Source organism: Cololabis saira, chromosome 4, assembly GCF_033807715.1.
Source record: "Cololabis saira isolate AMF1-May2022 chromosome 4, fColSai1.1, whole genome shotgun sequence".
Classification (NCBI taxonomy): domain Eukaryota; kingdom Metazoa; phylum Chordata; class Actinopteri; order Beloniformes; family Belonidae; genus Cololabis; species Cololabis saira.
In genome coordinates, this window is record NC_084590.1 from 8,226,452 (window position 1) to 8,246,498 (window position 20,047).

Here is a 20,047-nt window from a genome sequence, read left to right on the forward strand (position 1 = left end):
ACTCTTTTGTAACCATGGCCATATCTGTGCCTCGCCACAGTTCTGTCTCTGAGCTCCTTGGGCAGTTCCTTCCACCTCATGATTCTCATTTGCTCTGACATGCACTGTAAGCTGTAAGGTCTTAGGCAGGTGTGTGCCTTTTCTTAATCAAGTCCAATCAGTTCAATTAAATGCATTTGGACTCCAATAAAAAGGAGTAGAAACATTTCAAGGAGGATCAGAAGAAATGGACAGCATGTGAGTTAAATATGAGTGTCACAGCAAAGGGTCTGAATACTACATTTCTGTTTTTTCTGGAAAGATGGGGCACCGAGTGTACATTAATGAGAAATGAAATGAACTTTGTTGATTTTAGCAAATGGCTATTTGTCTATGAAAATTAAACAGAATCGTCAATGTCTTAGGGACATCAAGGACTGGATGTCTAATTTAAAGTAAGAATTGATGGGGCGGGGGGGTCATGTTCTAGGTCTCTGGAAAGCGCCTAGAGACAACTTCTGTTGTAATAGACACTATATACATAAAATGGAATTGAATTGAAACATAAAACACAGATTCAGAAATATGTAATCATATGTTATCAGAGCAGAGTAAATGAAGACACACAGCAGAAATATGACTAAATATTTCCACTTTTAGAGCAAGGTTGTTCTAGTTCCCCCAGGTCGAGCAGTTTCTGAGCTGTGGGTGTTTGAACAAGGACATATCTCAGGAACGCTGATGGATCTGGATGATTGACACCTCTGAGGAATCCACACAGCCGACAGAATCAACGGCAGTTCATCTCAGGTAGGGCTGGGCGATTTTGGACAAAAATAAAATCCAGATTTTTTTCTCTGAAAACCCGATTTTCTTTTTTTTTTTTTTTTTTTTTTTTACCTTGTCTGCACACATATTATTGATTGATACCATGACGGTAGAAACCAAAAGTGTATATATGTGCATTATTACTATATGTAATATATACATATATATACGCACACATATGCGTACACATACATAAATATACACATACAAACCCAGTGTTTTTTTTTTTTTTTTTTTTTTTTTTTTTTTTTTGGGGGGGGGGAGGGGGTGGGTGGGGGGGTGACGACATCCACTGCCAATCCAGGAAGCAGGAACACACGGAGACACACGTCAAGCACTGGAAATCTGCAACAAAAAAACCACAAACAAAGCACGAAACCGGCACGGAGCCAACCAAAACACGAACAGCAATCGACCTAAATCTTGAGATCTGATCGCAGTCTGAGCTAAGCTATCGCTACCGCTACCTAAACCCAAAAACTAGAGAGCCAGCATGCAGGTGAACAAGCCAGTGTGTATGTCTATGTGTGTGTGTGTGTATGTATATGATCATGCATGTGTATGTATATGATCATGCATGTGTGTGTGTGTGTGTGTGTGTGTGTGTGTGTGTGTGTGTGTGTGTGTGTGTGTGTGTGTGTGTGTGTGTGTATGCATGTGACTAAATGACTATATGTGTGTGTGTGTGTGTGTGTGTGTGTGTGTGTGTAATAAACCAAACAAAGCTCCACCTGAAGTGTATCTATAGTGGGGGAGGGGGGGGAGCAACCCCGCCACCCGCGAGACCAGAGGCCGACAAGGAAGAGCCCGGAACCCAGGCCACCGGCAACCCCACAGAGGGGAGAAGTAGGAGGGAGGCAACCCACCGCCTGCGAGGCCCCCCCCCCCACCCGGCGGCGGCCGAGGGGGCCCGCGGGCGGGGCCCCCACGGCGCGGAAAGAAGCAGCCAGGGATCCCGCGGCGGCGGACCGCGACCCAGGCAATCCCCGGCCACCCGGTCCGGGCCGGACACGCGGCCAGGAGGCCCTCACCCTTCAGGCCAACGACCCCCACCCGGCAGGGGGCCAGCCTGCCCGGAGAGACAGAGCCGCCCCGGCCGCCGACGCGGGCAGGCGCACCCGTCCCCCACGAAAGTGGCCCTCCAAGACCAGAGGGGCGCCCCGCCGTAGAGGCAGCGGGGGGGACCGGAGACGGGCCCGGAGAGAGGGAACCCCCCAACAAGGCGACACCCGCGCAGGCCCGACAACGGAGGGCCCCAGACCCAGGCATCCCATTCATTCATCCATTCACCTATCCGATACCTATACTAATAATAATATAATATACTATACATAATAATAATAATAATAATACTAATAATAATACTAATAATAATAATAATAATAATAATAACCATCTTTGTGAAAACCCGATTTTCGATTTTGATTTTTTTTGGTAAAACTACAAAAGACAATGGAATAAATTGTTTCAAATATTTTATCTTTATTTTTAAAGAAAAATAGCAAACAAATGTCCCTATTGGGAATGAAGTGCAATTGAAAAATACTGTAAATCCTCCTTGAGTTTAGTAAAGTGACATTTACAATTTTCTTGACCAAATAAAGATGACTAGACGAGCTCTGTCTGTAATGCAGCCAGCTGCAAAAAAGGAAAATCCATTTTCCGATTTTCCTTTTTTTAAACATCGATTGTGATTAATAAATCTGATTTAGATTTAAAATCGATTAATCGCACAGCCCTAATCTCAGGGAATATCCAATCAGAAAACGATAAAAGTCATGTTTCCTGAGATGGCAACTTCATCTGCTGCGAAAGGGTCTACCACTGGCAGGAACGGTCTGAGATCAGAAACTATTCTGGTCCCAGAATCGTTCCATGGATCTAGAGGAGCTGACAGGTCAGTGTTGGTAGCGTATAGCAGCTGGTCGCTATATTGGCGGTTTTCTGCAGCACTCTCGTCTTTTACGGTGTGTTCACTTTGCTGCTTGCTGTTGTGTTTAGGTGGAAAAGATCTTTCTCATATCAAAGCTGAATATTTTAGTGTGGAGGGTGTTCTGTCATGTCTAGTGTGATTAAAACAAGTTACTGAAATCTGGCAGAGCTGGGGTAAAGGATACATTTCTTCAAAGTAGTCGATGTGTGGCGGTTGTAGGATGTCGAGAGCAGAGAGCACCTGAGGACAGAGTTAAAGTCATGGTCATTTCTCCTGGTAACCAGCAGACATCCGCCCTCTCCAGAGAAACCCTTCCCGTTTATCAGATCAACTTGTATCAGATGATTGAAATTAAATCATCATGGCTGTCAATTTACATTTTCATGTTTGAAGAAACACAGCATCTTCAGCTCCCGAAAGACCCTCTTACAGGAAACGAGGTTCTGGAAGACATTGGGCATCTTTTTGAGGGCCACTCTCTTTCCATCCCTGGGATCTGTTACCGACCTGAAAGGAGAGGACAAAGACGGCGTTAGCAACACCAGGGTGTGTACAGCCCAGTCACTGATGTTCACGGGATATCTCCTTAAGGCAGTATTAACCAGGGATACTTTGTTTTACCTCATCAACTTATGTAGATTGACACTTGAAAGACACTTGAAAGATGTTCTGGCATCGAGGACACCAGAGATGAAGTTTCGGTCCGTTGTGGACAGGTCAGGACTGCTTTAGACCACTCCAGTAGCATACCCTGCTCTTCATCAGCCACGATTTTAAGGTTCTCTTATTAGTTTTTAAATCTCTTAACGGTCTGGGGCCTTCTTATCCGTCTGATCTGCTTTTACCTTATAAACCCTGGCAGACCCTGAGGTCGTCCGGCACCGGCCTTTTAATCATAATCAATTTAGAACCATAACCCACGGTGAGGCATCGTTTCATTACTACGGCCCACGTCTGTGGAACAGCCTGCTGGAGAAACTCAGGGCCGCAGAGACTGTTGATGCTTTTTATATTGGCTTTCAGCTGATTCCTTTTAGTCTTTCTTGTATATCCTTGTTTTAAACTAGCTGTTCTTGTTGTTTTAAACCAGGTCTTATGGTTTTAAGTTGTTCTTGTGCTTGTTTTAGCAGGTCTTGCTTTTTAAACCTACTTTTAGCTCTACAAAGCAAGACTATTTTCTGGGTCTCTGGAAAGCGTCTAGAGACAACTTTGTTGTATTAGATGCTATACAAATAAAATTGAATTGAATTTTAGGATTTGATGTTATACTTTTAAACTCTTTTAGTGTGTATTTTAACTTCACAGCCTATCTTATCCTGCTTTCTTGTAGCTTTTAGCTCCAGTGTTTCCTCATGGGGAGCCTCCATGCTGGGAGTGACTCTGGCCTGCAGGGGGTCGTCCTGGGGGTGGTTCTGGCCTGGATGGTTGTGGAGCTCTGCACCACGGCTTCACCACTGTGGTGTGGATGTGTATGTACTTGAAATGTGTCCAGAATGTGGTTTTACATGGACGTCCCTGGAACAGATGTGGTCTTTAAGGCAGCAGATGTGGCTCTTAAATCTATGTACTTCTGTGCAATAATGCTGCTATCACAGAAGTGAAGATGAGCTTTGGACCCTGATACAGCCCCGGGCCATCACAGAGTCTGGACTCTGGGCTGGTTGTTGATAACACTCTGGATTATCCCTTTTGGCACTAATTTCTCCCAAAAAATATGATTTGGAACATAAATCAAAGTGTCATCAGCATATAAACTGGTATCAACCTGTATTAAACACAAGATGCTACCAGGTGGAAGCAAGTAGAATTAAAGAAGCAGAGGTCCTCATACAGAGCCTTGTGGTATTCCTCAGCTAGTAAAATCCATGTTTCCACGGGGATGATCCCAGGTGCCTCAGGGACTTCAACACCAACTCTGGACCACATTAACTTTCATGAGCAATAACATGTTTATTGTGTATGTGGAACACTGATATTCAAAAAATGAACATACAGGATTCTAACCAGCATTTCTAATGTTTAAAACAGCTTACATTTGAACCTTTTTACTTGTAGAGTTTCACTCTGAGAAAAACATGCACTATGTGATGTCAGTAGCCATGTTTCCATGACCAAGATTTGCACAAAACCCAAATATCGCAGAAGAAAACCTGAAACGGAAAAAACTCCTAAATATCGCAAAAATCTTTTTTACGCTTTCACAAAATGGTTTTTCAGACGCGTTGTCAATCCAGTTGATCGTAAAAGTGTAATGGGAATGCTTTTGTAGCATTTCCACGTCTCTACTAGCGTTGGATGTGACGTAGTCTGTAAATCTTAAAGTAATCAAAATCTATTTTCCAGCTGTTTTTGGCCTCATTAATACGATGTAGTTAACACTACTTAGTCCTTATTACTGCATTACACAAGAGCTTTACCTCTGAATAATCATCCGCTGCCTTCGTCATCTGATTATTTTTTCAACAGCAGTAGCGGCAATCGCAATTATTTATCGAGGACTAAAGAGGATTCAGCCCATTTCCCTTCAATGTTGGGGAGCGCCCCCTAAAGAGGGTCTGAATGAATGAAAGAAAATATTCTTATCAACCAAAGGGAGGCCCACCAGAAAACGTTTGGGAACTACTGATTTAGACACTGAAAAATAAAACAATGTTTACTATAGCTTTATTTATTTATTATTATTATTACCATCATCATTATATTATCCTTTTTTTAAACCATGCACTAAATGTGATTTTGCCAGTAAACCAAGTTAAACTGCTTGAAAATCAAGTCTATGGATGGTTTTAGTGAAACATTTTCACGCTCTATTATTGGGAGAATTTAAGTACGTATCAACAACAGGGAGATTATTATTTAAAGTTTGGCCAGTGAGTGTCCATCTGCTTGGACGTTCAGAGATCACCGGTGTCCAACTTCAGTCAGGTGTCTAGCTTAGACTGACTCTGGTTCCTTTAAAGTGCAATGGTTTCATCATTTCATTATATTCAGTATACAGAGAAATATAAAAATCTCTTCCAACTCCTCTCTGAGGAACATCTTTTTAAAAATTTCAATTATTTTGTCTCAGCAGCCCTCGAGGACCTGAGCTGAGAGAGGCTGGTTTAGGGGGAGCAGTCTCGCGACCCGCACAACCCAAAGAGACTCCAAGTGTTCAGTTCAGCGCTAAGATCCACCACTTCCTACGACTGACGAGGTCTGCTCATCCGGGACAATCAGCTCTGACCGTCATCGTTGGGTTTTCTGGCTCTCTTTGGCTACTTTTTCTGAGTTTGCTGCTGTGGTTCCTCCATCTTCCTCTTTCACTGCCTGCTTTCAACCGCCCTTTAAAAAAATGTTACGAGCTCATTTTACATAAGAAACACCAGCCTTGAATGTAACGGCCATTCCAACGTCCTACTGACGTGATGCTAACGTGCTGCCTCTCCTCCACCTGGAGACGCCAGACAGGAAGTACGATACCTCCTGAGAGATGAAGAATGAAAGGTATTTACATCAAAACCCTGCGGTATAAGCAGGCCCGGTTCTACGAGGGTGCATAAGCATGCATTGCACCCTCAGTTTATGTGTTTGCATGCTCAGTTGAAAAGACGAAAAGAAAAAAAAAACTGACAAGTGCGTGCGCGTTAGTGTACGTCACTCATCTGCGTCCAGCGCGCAGTTACCTGCACCAGCAAACCGCTGCTCTCTGCTGCTCCGTTAACACAAAGTAACCATGGATATGGAGGAGCCACTTCCAAGTATGGAGGTGCCACTTCAAGTGCGTTTACAGAAGTATCCATCATCATTTTTTGGAAGAGTAAAGCGTATAGCCCAGACTAAACGTAGCATTTTCTTTGTTCTGCAGCAATATTGCTGCAAAAATGCACTTGAAAGACACTTTAAATATTATTGTTTGACTGGTATCATTCCACTTGAAATGACTGTCATGTTTAGTGATGGTTTTGAGCTGTAGAGATAAAATTAGTTTGAATTTCTATGTTTTATTTTCAGGGTAAGAAACATCTGTTGCTAGATTGTCTGATGGGTGAGGTAGCCCAGACTAAATGTAGCATTTTCTTTGTTCTGCAGCGATATTGCTGCAATAAAGCATTTGAAATACACTTTAAATATTCTTGTTTTGCTCGTATCATTCCGCTTGAAATTATGGGAAAATGCATAATTTAGTGTTGAATAAGGTGCCAGGCATGTGCACCCCCTCTGATCTGAGATGCAGCCCCTAGTCATAATTTTCTAGAACCGGGCCTGGGTATAAGATGGTGCACAGACGTAAATAGACCTTGATAGCGTTACTTTCTGGCAGACTGGGCCAGTGGTTCTGATGCAGGTATCGGAACCAGAACAACTGCGGTTACGTTCACCTCACTTGTTTGAAATGACATATGGTATTTCTCTCTTTCAGCTCCTTACGACCACCGAGCTGCGCCGACTTTTTGTGGCAGGTGTTGAAGGTCTGAAGCGTGAAAACACATGTAGATTCACCAGTGAAATTAAGTTCATTATGAAAATATGAATATCTGGGGCTGAAATAAAAGTCAAAGGGCCTGTCAGAATCTCTGCATGTGTTGTTCAGTACCGCCTGAGCACCTTTCTAAGTGATTAGTGAAAGATCAAAGCCTCGTGAGGAACTCAGCAGGTGGAAATAAAGTCCTCCCAGCGTCCTCTCCAGTGAACCTGCTTAAATAGGATCAGTGGGAGCAGACAGATGGCCTGGACTCAACAACAATAACCGGACTCTGAACAGAAACAACCACCATGAGGAACCCTGAGCGTGCAGGTGACAGAGCGGTCCGTCAAACCCAATGTTCTGATATCTGGACCCAAACTAGGAATTGGATTTTCCGTATCTGCCGTTCATTCAATTGAAACTACATCCGTCTAATGCCGACCTCATACGTGCACAAGTGATCTCAAGGTCTCAGCCAAACTTCCACAGTTGAAGAAAATCTAAAGAGCCTTTCTTGAGTTGACGACATCCCTGATCTCAGTAGTTAAGAGTCACGTCCATAGGTTTTTGGACCCGGACAGAGTTCTGATGATGCTGTCTTCATACACCACCTCAGCAGCCTCAAAATAAACCCAAGTGTTGGCTTTCACCTTTAATGTAGAGGTTTCACAAAATTTACCATTTAAGGATTACAGACGTTTCTTGTATTGTCTCCACAGTATTTGGACAACTGACTGAACGGGAGTCAACGGTCCAGCTCTGGTCATTTCCTTCAGACTTCAAGACAAATTAAGCACATTCAAGGTCTAGAGCTGATGTCAGGTTCACCATTAGACTGAAGAACTAAAACTAACATAAAAATGGAAAGAGCAACAGTTCAGTCTTCCTGAGAAGAAAGAACATTCTGCTGAGCGCCAGAACATCTTCAGACTGGGAAGACCGATCCAATCTGAAACCTACAGTTAAATCCAAACCAGACACATTGACGACCGAGTTGAGGGTCCGATGTGAACCGGACAGATCAACGACCAAGTCAACGGTCCGTTCCGAACCCGACACATCAATGACCGAGTCCACGGTCTGAACCCAGCAGATCAATGACCCACGCAGGACGATGGAGCAGAGAAACTGTTGTCTATGCCACACCAGTGGTTTGGTTTTGGGGGGTTGGGATGCGAGAGGGTGCCCCACATTAAGCTTTTAGTTTTGGTAGTCTCGAGTATGCTGGCATCAGTCCGGAGGTCTGGTGGACAGAGCAGTTTTTAAATGGTTTGGTTCTTGTTTTAAAGTCTATTAAATCACATTCGTTACCATTTTTCTTGCACCGTTTGAACGTGGACATGACAGATTAGCACTGCTTTAATTAGACAATGAGACGTCCTTCTGTCGCATGTCCTCAATTTAACACAAAATGTAAAGCCTCACCAACAACACGAGTCAGCGTGACTCAACATGAGTCCGGATCATCTATCAGGGTTTTCAGTTTCAGAGGACTTTATATTTTAAAGATCTTAATTTGTCACTTATTTAGGACGTAAAAGTCTCCTCTGAAGACCCAAGACCCGTAGCATGATGGTTCCACCACCGTGCTTCACTGCAATACTGTTTTGGTGCAGCAGGACCTACCTGGAAACCCATCTTTGAGCTTTGGAACTCCACAGGAAGTTCATCTTAAGATGGAGTTGGGGGAGTCCTAGTTGGTTGTTGAGGAACTTCCATGTCCTTCGAGGTATCGCGGCTTCTACTCTGTGCGATGTACAAAATGACTATATCGTGAATATTCGAGTAGACATTGTCACGCATTTGCTTTTAGCCGCGGGCATTAAATTAAAGGCTTTTCTCACTCTCTCGTCTCTCCTTCTCAGAGAGATAAAACAAGCGCACCCATTACGTACGTCAGTCACACGCTGTTGTGCGTGCATCATTATCATCATCATCATACGCCCAGCAGAAAGGTGTCGGCGCTGCTGTCCGGGACCGCCGCTGAGTTCCACCTAAACTTTCCCAAACTTGGGACGGTTTAGTAAAGACGGGAGGGGATGTTTTCTCCTCGCACAACGTGCACGGCTCTCCGGAGAGCCGAGGAGCCGCTCAGTGCAACATGTGTCCGCGCCAGCGCGCCGCCGAGCCTTTCTCTTCCAGAGCTGAGAAACGTCACCTAGTGTTGCTTAAATGTGGCCACATGAAATCACTATCATTGAAACAAAGTCAAACAAGACTATATGACGTCATATTTCTAAAAGTAAGTGAAAGAGATGCAAAGTAAAGGAGGAGAGGATGAAACATTGCAGTCCTTACACCTACAATTAGTCTTATTACAGTATAAAAGGTGCTCTAATGGCCCTTTTGCACTACTCCCACCTCAACTCGGTTCTACCCGCCACGGCCCCGTCTTGTGCTTTTCCACTACGGGCCAAGGTGGGTAGAGCCGCTCCAAGCCGATACTTTTTCTGTAACCATTCTGCCGAGGTTCTAACCGGGCTGAGCAGGGACTATTTCTGACGTCATCACCCTCCGCGCCACTGATTGGTCGAGGGGCCGTCAGACATTTGAATCAGGAAGCGGGAGTCAGCGCGAGTGCGACCCACGGCTCGCAGCGATTTTATTATAAAGTGCAAAACGTCTGTTTGGTGATCCAACTCTGAGGTGCAGATGTTCATAAACCTGGTGGCTGACGAGAGAATTAAAAAAGGGATGTAGACGGGCTGTTTTACTCTCAGCCGCTCGCAGCTCCAGCTGATTTCTGATCAGCGCCGACATGAACAAAGCGGTTGCGCAATCGAGTACGTCACAGCAGCTTCACCCCAACCTGCCCACTTCTCCCCTGGCTGTGGAAAAACAAACGGGGACAAAACGGGTAGAGGCGTAACGAGCCGAGTCGCGCTCAGTAAGTACTAGTGCAAAAGGACCATAAAGGCCCCTCCTGCTCAGAGCAGCTCATCCCATGTAAAACCGGGACCAGAAGATGTTCTTAAATGACAATTTTTATGTTTTTGCCACTCACTGCTTAGTAGCTGTTTAATAAATACAGTTTTGGTAAATTTGACTTAGTTGTGATTTCCCCCTTTTTGCATGAACGTTTAAAATTAGCATATATTAATGCAGTATGAACAAGAATGTTTTAATGTAGACATATGGAATCATCATACTGGTGTGATTGTAGGCATCAAAGTGTTAATTCAAGGTTAAGGCAAAATATCAAGATATATATCGTGTATCGTGACATGGCCTAAAAATATCGAGATATTAATAAAAGGCGTGATCGCCCAGCCCTACTCCTACTACACAAATGCACCTGTACCGAAATCGTCACCACACCTGGACTGCTCCAGGAGTAAAGCAGCCGTTACCCTGGACAGTCTTCAACCAACACTCCGGACCTCTCTGATTTGTGACGGTGAAACACCAAAGATCAGAAAGAACAGAAACAGAGTTGGATTGCAAGTGAAGCCGTTTTTGTCGTGTCAGAATGGTTATCTTTACATTGTTACTATCACTGAAGGCTTAGCTTTCAACCGTTAACAGGCCTGCTGGCAACCGGCACCGGTGGCCGGTCAGAGATCGCTGTATTGACGGGTTTTGGGGGGGGGGGGGTATGTTCACCTTAAAAAATTACCTGAATGGTGACAACATTACCTTCCCCCAGCCCCCGGCGCACCTGTTAGCAACTAGAGCTGGGTATCATCACTGACCTCCTGATACGATTCCGATACACTAGGTCCCAAGCCGATACGATTTCCAATACGATATTCTAGGTACAATAACGGAATAACGTCATCCTTCCACGCGCTACATCCGACCAGAGAAGCCCCACCCTGTCCGGTGAAAAGAAGCGGCCTGCTCACTCCTCAGGTTAAGGAGGAGACTTGAGCTCAGTGCAGGGGTTGGTAGAGGGAGCAATGCCCAGGGCTGACTTAGGCAGGAGCACTGGGTGATAAAATGGGGGGGGGGGGAATCGGGACTAAAAAAAAAAAAAAAAAATTTTAAATCGATACTTGGATGTATCGATAATCGTTCCTATACATGTATATCGATAAAACATTGATATCGATATTTTTAACCCACCCCTATTAGCAACATTTTATTTTTCTGATAGGGGATTCCTGCATGTACTCACCAGACCACCCCGAACGCCCCGTATCCGATGGGCCTGTCCGGCTCCACGTCCAGCTGCTGCTGCAGGTGGTGCGCCCCCTGCTGGTGGTGGTGCTGATGATGGTGAGTTTTGATGGCGGCGGCCTGCACCTGCGCAGGTGCGGCCGCCGCCGCCGGCCCGGGGGCCTGTCCGGGGGCCGGGGAGGGGAAGTAGGGCTGCTGCTGGCCGGGGTTGAGCATCACCGCGGCTGCCGCGGCTGCAGCCGTGGAGCTGTGCTGCTGCACCGTGTGCACGGCGGCAGCGGAGCCCGGGTGCTGCAGGTGGTGCTGGCCCGCATGGTGATGGTGGTGGTGGTGGTGGTGCATGTGGGGGGGCGGCAGGTGCTGGAGCTGATGGTGGTGGTGGGCCGCCACTGCCGAAGAGCCGCCGCTGTATGCTGCCATCATTTTTGAGACATTTGTGGACGTGGTTCCACAGAGAGCCATGCAGGGAACCGGCTCCGGCCGAAACCCGCTCCACAGGTGAGGAGGATGATGATGATGATGATGGGGGGCTACCAGGGGGCACCTCAGTGAAACTTACCCCAAGATCATACAGAAACCATATCTGGGCCCTGGTGATCCAACACCAGATCAGTCTCTCCAGAGGTGGGACATGGTGGCGCACCTGACCCACTTCCACAAAATCAGTCCAGCAGCTGCTGTGGGAGGACCAGACGCCGGGACAGAAGTGATGGGTCAGGAAGAGCCCGCCCCCCCCTCAGTGGCCCTGGTGCTCCTTCATGACAGATCTCTCCCGGAGGTAGGGTTGCCACCTTTCAGAAACAGAAATAAGGGACGCCCCGATTTCAGCAGGGCAGGAGCCAAAAAAAAAGCCCCTAAACTTCTAAACTGCATAGAAATGTGTTTATTTTATATGAAAAAACAAAATGCTTTGATTTAAAGTTTAAAGTGCTTTAATAGCATTGAACTTGCAGGATTGTACAGACAGCCAACCATACTAGCAACTGAAATAGCCTCCTATGCTATGTATGTCCACATCAGCCAAGATGTAGAATATACAGGTGAAGGTCGGAAAATTAGAATATGGTGTCTCCTTCCCAAAAAAAAAAAAGTATATATATGTGTATGTATGTATGTATATATATATATATATATATATATATATATATATTAATAAAATAAATATGTGATATATTAAAAAATATATCATATATTTTATATCAAAAATGCATAAGAATATGGTGTAAAAGTTAATTTATTTTAATAATTCAACTTAAAAGGTGAAACTAACATATATTACATGATATATTAGATATATGATATACTGCTAAATGACAGTAGTAGTATTACATAGTCTCATGACCTGCAAAGCAAGATATATTAAACCTTTATTTGTTATAATTTTGATGATTGAATTGTTTATTGATTTCATAAAATATTCGAATTTTTTTAGATTTTTTATTTAGGGTTTTCATAAACTGAGCCATAATCATCAAAATTATAACAAATAAACGCTTGAAATATCTCACTTTGAATGTAGTGGGAAATAATATATTTGTTTCACCTTTTAGTTGAATTTATTACGAATGAAGTTTTGCAATATATTCAAAATGTTCCTACCTTCACCTGTATATTATGAAAATATCCTCCTATACTATGTATGTCCACATCAGCCAAGATGTATAATATAGCCTGCAGGTGAAGAATATGATGTAAAAGTTAATTTATTTCAATAATTCAACTAGAATATGGTGTGAAAGTTAATTTATTTCAATAATTCAACTAGAATATGGTGTAAATGTTAACTTATTTCAATAATTCAACTAGAATATGGTGTAATAGTTAATATATTTCAATAATTCAACTAGAATATGGCGTAAAAGTTCATTTATTTCGATAATTCAACTAGAATATGGCGTAAAAGTTAATTTATTTCAATAATTCAACTAGAATATGATGTAAAAGTTAACTTATTTCAATAATTCAACTAGAATATGGTGTAAAAGTTAATTTATTTCAATAATTAAACTAGAATATGGTGTAAAAGTTAATTTATTTCAATAATTAAACTAGAATATGGTGTAAAAGTTAATTTATTTCAATAATTCAACTAGAATATGGTGTAATAGTTAATTTATTTCAATAATTCAACTAGAATATGGTTTAAAAGTTAATTTATTTCAATAATTCAATTAGAATATGGTGTAAAAGGTAATTTATTTCAATAATTCAATTAGAATATGGTGTAAAAGTTAATTTATTTCAATAATTCAACTAAAATATGATGTAAAAGTTAATTTATTTTAATAATTCAACTAGAATATGGTGTAAAAGTTCATTTCTTTCAATAATTCAACTAGAATATGGTGTAAAAGTTCATTTTTTTCAATAATTCAACTAGAATATGGTGTAAAAGTTAATTTATTTCAATAATTCAACTAGAATATGGTTTAAAAGTTAATTTATTTCAATAATTCAATTAGAATATGGTGTAAAAGTTAATTTATTTCAATAATTCAATTAGAATATGGTGTAAAAGTTAATTTATTTCAATAATTCAACTAGAATATGATGTAAAAGTTAATTGATTTCAATAATTCAACTAGAATATGATGTAAAAGTTAATTTATTTCAATAATTCAACTAGAATATGATGTAAAAGTTTATTTATTTCAATAATTCAACTAGAATATGGTGTAAAAGTTCATTTATTTCAATAATTCAACTTAAAAGGTGAAACTAATATATTTCCTAGTCTTGTTACATGCAAAGCAAGACATGTTAAACCTTTAATTGTTATAATTTTGATTTAATTTAATTTTTTATTGATTTCATAAAATATTCTCTAATTTATTTTTTATTTGGAGTTTTCATAAACTGTGAGACATAATCACCAAAATCATAACAAATAAAGGCTTGAAATATCTCACCTTGAATGTGGTGGGGAAATAATATATTTGTTTCACCTTCAGTTGAAGTTTTGCAATATATTCAAATTCTCCGACCTACACCTGTATATTATAACATCAATAAATAAGAGCATAATTTATGTCCATATTGGTTAATACGGAACTTCTAATTCCCACTCCCCGCCCCCTACCTGGAGGTGAAGCCCGCGTCCTCCCCGCTGTGGCCACGGGGATCAAGCCCGTGAATCCTCCCACTAAGGGGGCTCCAGCGGCCGGGGAGCCGCATCTACTTGTCCGCGGCGGGGCAGCTGGTTCCCGGCGAGCAGGCCCGGGCCGCCGCCGCCATCCAGCCCGTGCGGGACCACAACTTCGGCCTGTTTACTACCTGCTGCCGCTGCCGGGGGGAGGAACACCGACACACCGAGACACCGAGACACCGAGGCTTCACGGTCCCGGCTCACGGCGCTACGCTCCGGGTCGCTGCAGGCCCGCGACGATCCGCCGAGACCCGAGCATCGACCAGCAGCTGATCCGGTCCATCCACCACGGAACACGGTCAGACCGCTCTGACTGAGCCGCAGATTATGGTGGACGACAGCCAGCCAATCACCTGCCGCGCTGCGGGGGACGTCACGTAATCTCGCTGATTGACAGCTGGGGCAGCCAATGGGAGGAGGCGGCTGAGGTGACAGCGGGGTGACGGCTGCTCACGAGACTGCGATGTCAAACACTGAAGACTCAAGATGTATGTGTTTATCATCTGAAACTACCTCGTTGTTGGAAATACTCGGCAACAGCGCCGCAAACCACAGTTGATGAGTTTAAATCTGCAACTGTCAAATAAAACCCTCCGTGACGTCATCCAGAGGTTTCTAAACCTCTTTTTCCCCCAAGAGTACCAGCTCCAGAATGTGAATGAAGTGGAGCTCATTAGGTGGAGCTGGAGCTCATAGGTGGAGCTCATTAGGTGGAGGTCAAAGGTGGAGCTCATTAGGTGGAGCTCATTAGGTGGAGCTCATAGGTGGAGCTCATTAGGTGGAGCTCATTAGGTGGAGCTCATAGGTGGAGCTCATTAGGTGGAGCTCAAAGGTGGAGCTCATAGGTGGAGCTCATAGGTGGAGCTCATAGGTGGAGTTCATAGCCCCCATGTAACTCTGTAACTCTGCGGACGACCTTTCATAGATAGATAAGATACTTTATTAATCCTTTGCAGGAAATTAAGGTGTTACAGATAAAAACAGATCCAATAAAAAAAAAACAGATCACTTAGAATTAAAATTTGATTTAACATTAAAATTAAAATGCTGGGGTGCTAAAGTGCTGAGTAATAAAGTGCTAAGAATAAAGTGCTGGAGTACACAAGCCGGTACTCGAGGGCCAGTCTACTGCACGTTTTAGATGTTTCTGCCTCAACACAACCCTGATAGACAAGGCTGTGTCACCAACAGAGTTGTGTAAACCTTGATGACATGTTGATGACGATGATTACGTGATTAGAATCAGGTGTGTTGAAGACGCGGAAACATCTAAAACATGCAGTAAACTAGCCCTCGAGTACCGGCTTGTGTGCACCCCTGCACATAGAACAGTTCTTGCACATTATAGAGCTTGATGGCAGCTGGAAGGAAGGACTTTCTGTGGCGTTGGGTTTTGCATCGTGGTGGGATCAGCCTGCCACTGAAGCTGCTCCGCCCAAACACCTCCATGAAGTGGATGAGTGTCATTGTTCATGATATTGTCCATTTTCCTGAGCATCCTCACTTCTGCCACCTGCTCAACAAAGTCCTGAGGTTCCCATGGTGGTGTTCGTAGTGCTCGGCGGTATGACCAAAAATTTATATCACTGTATTTTTCAAAATTATATCGGTTTCACAGTATATCACGGTATTTTTTTTTTCATGCACAACTGGGTGTTAACCACATTTTCTAATGATTTGGAAAGGAATTGCTGCAGTGAATTGGCTTAGAATGGCCTATTTTACTGTCATGAGGAGGATGCATAAATCAAATAAATTTGATTTAGTCATGCTTTTCAAAGAAAAAAATCTTTTACAAAATTACAAGGTAGAAAATATTTATTGAACATAAAAAACTGAACATTTTTTAATTTCCCAGCATTATGTTGTTTTGGTTCCACCTCCTGGTGAATGTTAGGTAAAATTCTTATGTGGTTACTTTTTGGTTGGCCAACGATTTATGTATGTGGTGCGCAACCGGTACGGGAGCGGCCAGTCTATTTCCTTTATTTTACAACGCCGTTATTAATTGTTCGGTTTTTTTTTCCCACTTATTCCACCGAACACCGAAAGTGTTTTTTTGCCATTTTCGGCCGAAAAATTTCGGTTACCGAACAATCGGTGCATCACTACTGCTAAACAGTCCCCTCACAAACAGTGTCCAGCGTTGTGTACGCTACTGTACACTCACCGGTAGTACGGTATATGAAAAATTCATATTATAAGAAAAATAAACACTGGTATTCGGTATGAACCGGTATACCGCCCAGCACTAGGTGCTCGCTTTCTTAATCAGTTTGTTGAGTCTGTTTCTGTGTAAAATGCGAGCAGCCACACCCCAGCACACAACACCAAAAAACTGAGCACTGGCCACAACAGTCTTGTAAAAAGAGCACAGCAATGATTTACAAATGTTAAAAGAACACAACTGTCTTAAAAAGTGCAGTTGAAGTTCTGTTAAAGAACAGGTTAAAGTTATCAGCAACCTTATGGTCTCCATCAGGCAGCGAGCCCCCCTTCCGCTCAAGAACGGTGATTTTTCTCATTCCAGACCAAACCTGCTTCACCCCCTCACTCTGCAGCTGCTGTTCCAGTTTGTGGCTATAGGCTACATATATATACTATAGGCCCTCCTTAATTTTCACCTTCAATTCCCGTTGTATTTCTTTAGCCCTAATCCTGTCACCCATCCTAAAAGCCTCCTTCTTTTGATTTAACACTGCTTTGAGATTACTAGTTACCGAGGGTTTGTTATTAGGATAACACTGAATCTCTTTGCTGGGTATGTTAACATCAGTGAAGAAGTTGATGTAATCTGTAATGCAGTCAGTCAATCCATCAATATCCTCATTGAAGGACTCACAAAAGACATCCCAGTCAGTTGTTTGTAAAAGTTGTTTGCCTTTAACGGTTCAAATTACTGACGACCTCCTGACAAATTTGCCTTTTTAGAGCGACAAAGGAGTTTTCACCTATTTAGGCCTTAAACTGAGCATCCCTTCGAATTTAACTTTTCTGAATCAGTAGAAAAACTCAAACAAAATATTGAGTCTTGGAGAATACTTCCCCTATCTATGATAGGTCGGGTAAATGCAATCAAAATGGTGAGCCTGCCCAGGTTTTTATACCTTTTTCAGAACCTGCCTATATATCTAAACGCATCTTTCTTGAAGAAGCTTGACTCTATCATATTATCTTTTGTATGGGGCTACAGGTCACACAGGATATCCAAGGTTCACCTTCAAAAATTCTCCAGAAAGGGTGGTCTGGGATTGCCAGTTTTTAAACACTACTACTGGGCAGCCAACTCCAGGGCCCTTACCTACTGGAAAAATGGAAGTGATGAAATGGAGGAGAGTCCATCGTGGTTACAACTGGAAGCTGCTGTAGTTACGTCTTCACTTCCTGCTCTTTTGTTTTCTGACTCTGCCCCATTAGCCAAATTAATTCAACATAACTTCACCGTGAAGAACTCCTTGCGAATCTTAAAACAAATAAAAGTGGCTTGCCAGGTTCCCAGTGCCTCCATACATGCACCCATATGTCAAAATCACTCATTCTGCGTTAGATGGGGTATTCGCGATATGGAGATAGAGGGGAATTAGAACTTTTTCAGATTTGTACATTAGCTAATTAGTCAACTAGCATCATTTGCTCAGTTGAGCAAAAACTCTCACTTCTTTCGCTATCTCCAAGTTAGACACTATGTTAAGGAGAACTGGACACACTTGATTTCTACTCCCATTACCCATCCCTTTCTTGAGACCCTTCTACTCCCCCCGGACTCCAAAAAGTTGATATCAAAATTTGTAAGTTGTTTTACTAATCCAGTTTCTTCTGATTTTATCAGGGAAACTTGGGCCAAAGATTTAAACTCTGAAATATCAGCAGAACTTTGGGAGGAAGCACTGTCTCAGTTACACTGTTGTTCTATTAACTCACACTACAGGTTAATTCAGTATAAGGTACAGTACTTCACAGATTACATTACTCCAAAAGAAAGCTAAATAGTATTTTCCTATCTGTGTCTCCTGTATGTGATAAGTGCCATGTTGCCGAGGGTTCACTAGCGCATCTCTTTTGGTTCCAGGGCGTCACTAGGTTTTAAGGACAGGGGGGCTTAGCCCTCAAGAGATGCACAGGATATGAGCTAACGTAGCGCACAAGCACAACATTTCACAAACAGAAAACAAAGACTGAGAAATTGCTTTTCAACTTTTTGGACAGATTAAACATATTAGGCCACCAATAGATTTGTTTTAATTCAGTCTGTTTTTAATACAGTACAACAAGAAAACACAGGAACTGTGTTTGCTGCATTAACAACAAGAAAAAAACTGAAAATAAAAAAGTACATCATTTTCATGGCTGCAATCACCAGTTACTTGGTGGGTGGAAGCATCAAAGAATGCCATCTGTTTTTAAGAGTGGCAAATCGGTCAATTACTCTGTTGTGACTCAGATGCTGAAGCATGTCTTTTTCAACAGACATGACTGGAAGACTGTGAAGTCTTTTCTGACCCATTGTTTGACGCAGCCAGGAGTGCAGCCGACGCAGTGCACTAAAGGACCTTTCACATGAGCAACTGCTTACAGGCACTGTTAGGGCAACTTGGATGGTTGCCTTCAGAGAGGGAAACATGTCTGAATCAAGGAGGTTGTGCACAGACAACATATCTTTGGGTGGAGATCCAGCCTCTCTTTTCCTGGCCAGAAAGTTTCTGGCCACCAGAACCTCCTTTGTTTTCAGGTCAACCCTGTAGTGCTTTGCAAGTTCATTCAAGTGTGGTTCACTCAAGAAGTTCTCAGATTTAGGACTGCATGCCTACATACCTTTTAGTAGCCCTGCATCTACACTGCAAAATAATTGATCAAGCTCGCCAACCATCCTATCCACACAAGGGAAAAGTAACTCTCTTTTCAATGTGTCTGAGTTGTTCAATTCAGTGCGTGAACCCACAGCACAAAATCATCCATTTTCCTCTGTTTGTGCCTTATCTTGGCACCTGGTTCAGGGATACTGTGGGTGTTGCACAGGGCCTTGGTTTTCTCATACAGCTCTGTGGCAAATGCATCTGAGTGTTTGCCCTTAAGTGTGTCACACACAGCCTGTTGCAGATAAAAGCTTCTGCCAGGTCTAGTCTCTTTCTGCAGGAACTTGTGGAGTCCTTCGGTTACAGACAGAAGTGACTGAAACATCAGTAGTGCATAGACTGCTGAGAACTTGTAGAGCTTTGCTCTGAGACCAACAGCTATGGGGAATCCAATGGCAGATAGGCACTCCAAAATGACAGGCAATGTCTCAAGAACTGCACTGATTGATCGCAACTGACATGCCCAGCGAGTGTTTCAAAGTTGCACAAGCTCAGTTTTTGTCAATCCAAGCTTTGACTGAGCCTCCATGAACTTATGATGATTGACTAGGGAGGTGCTGAAGAAAGAATACACACACTCCAACAAGCTGAAAAGCTCCACAGCCTCTGGGACAGCCTTGCAAGTATTGCACAAATCCAGGTTGAGTTGATGAGCGTAACAATGCACATAGATAGCCTCAGGATGGAGTATTCAAAAATGTGCTTGTGCACCTCCAGTGGAGCCACTCATAACGGCTGCACCA

General features: G+C 42.9%; 2 protein-coding genes across 2 annotated transcripts in view; one reads left to right on the forward strand and one right to left on the reverse strand.

The window, feature by feature from the left end:
- Positions 1–14,764, reverse strand: part of nlk2 (nemo-like kinase, type 2) — a 31,351-nt gene extending 16,587 nt beyond the window's left edge. The window contains exons 1-4 of the mRNA XM_061718762.1: positions 14,386–14,764; positions 11,305–12,097; positions 3,118–3,247; positions 2,925–2,980 (exon numbers count right to left, since the gene is read on the reverse strand). Of these exons, the coding sequence (XP_061574746.1) occupies positions 2,925–2,980; positions 3,118–3,247; positions 11,305–11,768 (650 nt within the window). The 5' untranslated portion in view covers positions 11,769–12,097; positions 14,386–14,764. The remainder of the gene's footprint in view (positions 1–2,924; positions 2,981–3,117; positions 3,248–11,304; positions 12,098–14,385) is intronic.
- The window catches only part of pxylp1 (2-phosphoxylose phosphatase 1), a 417,866-nt gene that overhangs the window by 690 nt on the left and 397,129 nt on the right, over positions 1–20,047 (forward strand). The gene's annotated exons all lie outside the window — the stretch shown is intronic.